This window comes from Hyaena hyaena, unplaced genomic scaffold, assembly GCF_003009895.1.
Source record: "Hyaena hyaena isolate Hyena2069 unplaced genomic scaffold, ASM300989v1 scaffold_1382, whole genome shotgun sequence".
NCBI classification, from domain to species: domain Eukaryota; kingdom Metazoa; phylum Chordata; class Mammalia; order Carnivora; family Hyaenidae; genus Hyaena; species Hyaena hyaena.
Window position 1 is genome coordinate 191,520 of NW_024082018.1, and position 7,949 is coordinate 199,468.

Below are 7,949 nucleotides of genomic sequence, written 5' to 3' on the forward strand. Positions count from 1 at the left end.
ATGTCATTGGCAAGTACCCTACTTGTACATGAAAAGTACCATTTCCACCTGGAAAATTCCTCCCCCTCCTTGCACCCCCAGCACCAAAGTCTGCTGGTCTTTAAAAGCCCCGTTGAGGGGCGCCTGGGTGGCTTAGTCGGTTAAGCATCCGACTTTCGCTTAGGTCATGATCTCGCGGTTCGTGGGTTCGAGCCCCGCGTCGGGCTCTGTGCTGACTGCCAGCTCAGAGCCTGGAGCCTATTTCAGTCTGTGACTCCCTCTCTCTCTGACCCTCCCCTGCTCACGCTGTCTCTCTCTCTCTCTCTCTCCTAGAAATAAATAAAACATTAAAAAAAAAATTTAAAAAAAATAAAAAAAAAAAAAAAAAATAAAAGCCCCGTTGAAAACAACTACCCCAAAGGCCTGTTCTCCCTCAGCATGCTCTGTCTGCTTCAGATTCCTCTTTCCAAGACCCAGGAAACCACTTTTGATCTTCACCATCAGGATGTCTCTCCCTTCTGTCCTTGACTATTTGTACTCTTTTCCCCCTTTGAGTTCACATGAAGCGAGAAAAAAGTCAATCACCTTACAATTATATTTATTATTCTACATATTTCAATCTACAATGTACATTGCTTCCCCCACTAGATTGTAAGCTTTTCTAGAACAGGAAAGAACCTCCTATTACATTACTGTATAGAGTAGGTGCTCAACATATGTTTACCACACTGAGGTTCTCAGTGCGAGGATTATGCAATGACAGGTTGATGGCTATGAGGATACAGAGACAGAAATCTCAAACCATGTGTCTTTGAAGCACCACCAGCAAGCATCCTGAGAGGAAAGAAAGAGGTACAGCATTCATCTGCAGAACCCTCAGCCCCTCCAGGGACCTCGGGGGTTTGCAGCAGCCAAGGCTTTGGCTCTGAGTTGTTGCTGAGCTGTAGGAGTGGCTGGAAGACAGAAGCAGGAGTGTAGCTCATGGGGGCCAGAAAGTGCTTCCCAGTCCAAATGAGAAGGAGGGTTGCCCAGAGCTTCCCGGCGGAATGAGTGCAGAAAGCTGGGTGGGGAGACAGCAATGGTACCTGTGTCCCTCTCCTTTGGGCCAGTCACCTTAACACTCCTCTTCTTTGATGTGGTAGACTGTCCCACCACTGAGGCAGCAGGGCTTCTTGTGGCGAGCCCTCCGGGAATGTGCTGGGCTCTGATCCCCAGGCTTCTGGGAACCGGAACCGCTGATCCGGGCTCCTGAGCAGGGGTCACAGCAAGGAGCAGAGTAGGCAGCCAGGGAGGGTTTGGGGCACTGGGAAGGGGAACATTTGGGAGCACTAAGGGTATTCCAAGATTGCTGCTTCTGCTGTGACATCGGTGGGCTTGCGAGGGGAAACTGGAAGGAAAATGCACTGGATTAAGTCAGGGCCTTGTTCTTTTCTCCATGGGCTGGAACCGTCAAAATGAAGCTGGCATTTACAACCTTCTAAAATCCATCCCAGGAGGGACAGAAATGGATCTGAAAGGGTAAATTGGGGGAGTAAGCCATGGTCGGAACTCCCAGGGGACCCACTCACCAACAACCAAGCTAATAACTTAGTCTTTTTAAACAAAGTGCAGCTGAATTGACCTGACCATCCACTTTCCCAGGCCAGTGTCCACCATATTCAAGTGTAAAGGGGAAACAAATCTCCACTCTTTCTTCACTCAACCTTACTTTGCTCTGAGTGTCCTAAGCCTGGAATATCTTCTCTGCCTCTTCATCCCTCTGTCTTCTGTGGTTTTCTCCCATGTTAACTCATTTGAAGTCTTTTGCAGGGACTATCTCCCTTCCCTTCTCCCTGCCCTAAAGCTCTCTTACCTGGCGAGAGGAGAGATCAGGCCTGCCTTTGCAGCACCTGGGTGAGAGACATCCAAGTGTCTCCCCACCCAGAGGTAGTCTCACCCTAGAGGAGGATGGTGTGGACAAATTATCCCAGAAGGAATCTGGAGGCCTTTTATACATCCTCCAGTGAAGCCTTCAGGCTACATGTTATTGGAAGGCAGCTGTGAGTGGAGTATTTATGCAAATGTTTCACAATTCCCAGAGCTAGATTCCTCAGTGGCACACAGTGGGATATGGGTCAAAGGAATCCCATGTGAGTGAGCAACCAGAGGCTCTAGCTTTCAGAGTGGCCTGAGTGGGCTGAGTATCCTGGCCAAGTCTAGATGAGATCTCTGGGGACCCGAGAGGGACATGTCTACTGTAGAGATCTCTCTAGGATTGATGAGGAAGGGCTAAGTTCGATGCCACCCAAGTTTGTGGAAGACCCTTCCTGTCTACCCTGATTCTCCTTCCATGCTTTCTACCACTCAGCTCAAGGTCACCACCTCCATGGAGACTTGCCTGGTCTGCCAGACCACATCTGAGTCCTCCCTCCTCTGAATCAGAGATACCTCTCACAGCCTTTATAGCTGCTCATAATTAAGTGACCTACATATTTGTCCTATCACCTTTATTACACAATTCCTTAATGACAAGACCTTGTCTTTATCACTTCTAAATTCCTAGGGCCTGATATTGTCTTTGACATAAATGCTCATTAATACTTGTGGAATGGAATAATCTATGTGCCATTAAAATAGACTTCGCATGTGGGGAGAAGAAAAATCAGAGAAACACAAAACAAAACCCACTTGTTTTTATTTTATAGGTCAAATCTCAACTTCTTGCATCCCCACCTAAGACTTCTGGGAACACCCTTTCATAAATAGTACATAGAAATTTGTGGGTGGACCTCACTTTAAAGATCAGGCTGAGAACAGTGTGGAGAACAATACACTCATAAACCCTGCTGCCTCTTAACGCAAAGTGGAGTTGTGTATATAATTATGGAGAGACTCCAAAGAAAAGCTTTTTACAGAGTGAAAAGTTTTCACTTATCTTCTATGAAAATTTATATCGGCACATGTTGGCTGTGTTTAGGGTAGGAACATTCTCGTTGAAATATAGTCCTTCACTTCTGGAGGCTTCTGTCTCAGAATAGCTGCGGACATGCCTGGCTAAGTGAAAAGATCCTGTTGAAACTTCTGGTGGCAGGGACAGTGTCTTGCCTTCCTCTGTGTTCTCAGTGTCTGACACACAGTAGGGACTCAGGAAACAGGTGAGTAAGTGAAAAAGGTGAGCAATTACAAGGATTTTCTGATTACAGGGACTGTCCTCAAAGACTTAAAGTCATACATAGAACAAAGATGAGCAAGGTCAGTGTGTGGGGTGACAGATAATAACTTAACCAGGCTGGAGAGTGGGACAAGGCTGGAGGAGCAGCTGCTAGAGCAAATCTGCAGGACAAGACTACCAGGGCTTACCTGCTTCATCTGAGAAACCTCCCAGGGGAAGGTTGGCTTCAACATGTAGTTTGGCTGAAAGGAGTGAAGAGTCCATGTAAGTGAAACAGAAGGTGAGATGGTAAGAAGCCTTTCTCAGCCTGTTAGAACAGGACCCTGGGGAGACAGCACTTGAGTTATAGGGCCTCAGAGATCAGACCCCTTATTCCCTCACTTCCTTCTCCCTCCTAACTCTTCTTTCCTCTCCTCCCTCTTCTCCTCCCTCTCAGGCATCAGAAGTAGTCCTAACTGCTACTCAGAAAGGCATCATGGACACTAAGCACTGGGAGGGCAGAATAACTCTGGTCTTACTATTCCAGTGGCTCCTTTTCCCCATCCGGACTCATATCACATAAGCCCACATTCTGATACCTCATATGCCACAAATGCACTTCTTTAAGGTAAACTCACAACCATCCAACCCACACTTCCCCTACCCAAGGGCTGAGGACTCTTTCTGGAAGCTCTTTCCCCCTTCCTCTCTAGTTCCCCAGACCACTCCTCATAATGCTGGCCCCCTTAAGTCTCAGAGTCCAGTCATTTTCAGTACAGTGAATTCCATCACAGTGTTGGGGGTTGACCCCACCAGGATTGGCGCTTTCAGTGGTGGAGGGCCACATCTAGCTTTGTCTATTCCCCGAAGTGAGACTTTTTGAGGTCCTTGAGCAGTCCACTGTTACTAGACTTCCACGTCCAGCCAGTTCCAGATCAGGAACCCAGACATGTGTCTCCCTCCAGTGCCACTCCATTTCTCCCTGGCTTAGGTGTCTATGGGCATGATTCTGTGATTTGGTATTTGCTAAGCACCTACTCTGTCCTGGATACAAAAAGCAGTAAGATCCCTGTTTCATGCTTCAGAGCTTTTACTCTAGAGATAGTACAGACACATTATGCATTAATAGATAACACAAGATGGTAAGTGAAAGATGGGCAAACAGAGAGGCAGTGAATTCTGGTTATGGGTTGAAAATGGAACTCGTCAGCTTACATGTACCAAATCAGAATGATACTATTTTGAATGACGTTGTTCCTACTATTATTAGCATCCCATCCTAGTCTGGAGACTGGAGCCCATCCCTGATAATTTTCCACCGTTTCTCATTCCTAATCCCAAGTTGTGACCCTATTGCTCTGAGCAATAGATGTCCCTCTTCTTTCCTCCCTCCCTTCCTCCCTCCCTTCCTCCCTCCCTCCCTCCCTTCCTCCCTTCCTCCCTTCCTCCCTTCCTCCCTCCCTTCCTTCCTTCCTCCCTTCCTTCCTTCCTTCCTTCCTTCCTTCCTTCCTTCCTTCCTTCCTTCCCTTCTTTATTTCTGTCTGTCTTTTTCTTCTTTGTACTGGTTCTTCTTCTGAGAATATTCATCCCCTCTTCTCTTTGCCTTTGGAAAGTCTTTTAAGGACCAATCTAAATCCTAACATCCTCTGTAATGGGTTCCCTAATAATGCCTGACCAAGAAAATCTTCCAGAGGATTTATTGCTTCCTTTACATGTAATTTATTATTATGCACATTTTATGTGAAATTGTAAACGTTTTAAGCATAATACTATGTCTCCTATATCTTCTATCTCTTTTCAGTGAATGCAATGGTTCATTGTACATATTAGTTATTAGCTATTGAAAAATGCTTGTCATCACCATTTGTAAATGCTTTCCATATGTTATGTCCTGAGTCAATTAATTTCATATGACTATGAGCTCAGACCATGATAAAATCAGAGACTTACAGTGAGGTGGATTGTCTACATCACACTGTGGACACTTCAACTACATTTCCTGGATACTATGTTTTTTTTATTTAGGTTGTGCCAAAAAAATCAATTTGGAGTCAGTGTTCAGGAATAACTACCACAGGTACTTCTTATTTCAGAACTCATACCTGTCCTTGTCTTCCTAATTAGAGATACTAAGAGATCTTCTGTCTCTAGAGTTTTCCTCCTGGTACAACTGTAGCAAAATCACCATGATCCTGACTTATGCCCAAGGCTACAAGTAACATCATGAGGACAGACCACTGAGCCTAAATGCTTAGTTTCCATTTCAGTAGAAGAAATTGTCACTAGCAAAGGATAGGCTTAGTGTAACCTTTTCTTCATCAAAAAGCTCAGTCACTTATGTTCTCCTCTCTCATGCAAAGGAAGTAGAGGAGAATCTTCTGGTATTTAAAAAAAAAAAAAAAAAGAACTAAAACTGTGCTCAGAATTTACGTGTCCATACTCCTCATAAAATGACTTTTTACAAATATAAAAGAAAATATAAATATAAAATAAATGTATAAATACATAAAATCTTGAGATGTAGAGTCTTTTTAAGGCTCAAAGAAAATCTAAACGAAACTGAACCAAAGACTTTACAGGATGACTTCTGGAATGACAGCAAGACGAACTCCTTAGATATTGTCCCCCAAGAAAACAACTATAGCTGTTGACAATTACTTTAAAAAAACTTTTAAAGTCTCTATAAATTGTCCTAAAGGCATACAGAAAATGAAGAAAACTTTTATTCAAGAAAATCTACTAAATGTCAGTAACAACTAAAATCCAACATTTCTCATAACATCTCTAGCTCTACATTGCAGAGGCTAAATCCCAAGGCAGTGCAACCAAGACATGAGGGCTCCCTTCTACACACCTCCCACTAGAGAGACAGGCAGTGATTCCACCTCAGGTGCAACAAGCCTAGAATCCTAAACCCCTGATCACTTTGCCTTGCCTAACTTGTAGGATGGAAAATACATGGTGGAGAAGCAATTTAAGAAGACTAGAGGGGGGCACCTGGGTGGCTTAGTCGGTTAAGCATCCGACTTTCGCTTAGGTCATGATCTCGCGGTTCGTGGGTTCGAGCCCCGCGTCGGGCTCTGTGCTGACTGCCAGCTCAGAGCCTGCAGCCTGTTTCAGTCTGTGACTCCCTCTCTCTCTGACCCTCCCCTGCTCATGCTGTCTCTCTCTCTCTCTCCTAGAAATAAATAAAAATATTAAAAAAATAAAAAAGAAGACTAGAGGTTGCCATCCCAGTACAATGCCCTGCCCATATAACAAGGATGTCACTCCAGGAGAAGCAGACAAAACTGTCCCCAAACTCAACTCCAGAGCAGTGGCTCAGAGATTTTGACCAGAGGAAGGGGCAAGCCAAAGAGCAAAAGACTTTGAGGTTCTTGACAAAGCACCTGGCTTTATTCAGAACAGATTTGGAAGTTCAAACCTAAAAGCACTCTGAAAAATAAGGGAGATTTTATTAAGAAAAGGTTGCTGATCCATGACAGAAATATGTTGAACCACAGAAGGACAGCTAGTTTACCAGAGAGAACCAAGGAAAGCAAAGCCCTCCTGGGTTCAGAACAAACCTCAAAGATCCCCTCAAAAACCAACCCTGCAAAGGGCCCTGGACCTAATTGGATCTGACCAATGAAAAGATTTGAGAGTTCAGAAATAAACTCATCAATGCCTGGTCAATTGATTTTTGACAATGTGCCAAGACATTTCACTGAGGAAACAATAGTCTTTTCAACAAATGGTGCTGGGAAAACTATATATCCACATGTAAAAGAATGAAGTTGTCCCCTACCTCAGTATTAAAAAAGATAATTCAGAATGAATCCAAACCTAACTGAAGGGCTAGAAAATATAAAACTCTTCATGTATGAAAAAAATCTTCATGACCTTGTAGGGAAACAAACATTTCTGTTTTCATGAAAATCTAATCTGAGGTAGATATTTATAGCACCTGACCTTAGGAGGCATCCAGTATAAAGGAGGAAAGACAACCCCTGACCCACTTACAACTGGAATATTACATTTCTCAGAGCTATAGAATCCTCTTGTCAGAGAATTCCTACCTAGAAATCATGGTGGTCATGTGTTGCTTTGGCCAGCAATCATCTCCATACATGTTAGTATACTAGTTGACTTTTTGGAAAGGATCCCCCAACTTGTGTAGTGTTTGAGCTCTCTTGTTCTTGACACCAAAGGAAGATACATCCCTCTTCTAGCTTCTTGGAATAGCCAAGGAACAGGTACACACTAAAGATCAGGAATATGGATGATTCCTCATGGGACTTTGAATCTTGAATGATTAACTAAAGACACAGGGACATCTAGAGGTCATATTAATCACAGCAGTAGTGATGGATTCCTACTATCTGCTCCCCCAGACACCTGTGTTTTTTTCATGAATTAAAATATAAATTCGAGGTATTAGCTATATATCAAGTTTAAAATAAGACTATCAAGCCATACCTTAAAAAATGAAATCTTGCCATCTGCAAAGACATGGATGGATCTAGAAGATATTATATTAAGTGAAATAAGTCAGACAGAGAAAGACAAATGGCATGTGGTTTCACTAATATGTAGAATCTAATAAACAAAACAAACAATCAAACAAAAACAGAAACAGATTAACAAATACAGAGAACAAACTGATGGTTGCCACAGGGGAGGGGAGTAGGAAACAGGCAAAATAGGTGAAGGGGAGTAAGAAAGGACAAACTTTTATTTATAAAATAAATAAGACAGGGATTAGAAGTACAATATATGGAATATAATCAACAATATTGTGATAACATTGTATGGTGACAGATGGTAATCACACTCTTTATGGTAAGCATTATGTAATGTA

General features: G+C 43.3%; 1 protein-coding gene across 1 annotated transcript; it reads right to left on the bottom strand.

Moving 5' to 3' along the window:
* Positions 1 to 855: 855 nt before the first annotated feature.
* Positions 856 to 1,345, bottom strand: LCE6A (late cornified envelope 6A). The gene is given in 2 exon segments (XM_039223611.1): positions 856 to 932; positions 1,093 to 1,345. Coding segments are annotated over 2 exon segments (330 nt in total).
* Between the last annotated feature and the right edge of the window lie 6,604 nt (positions 1,346 to 7,949).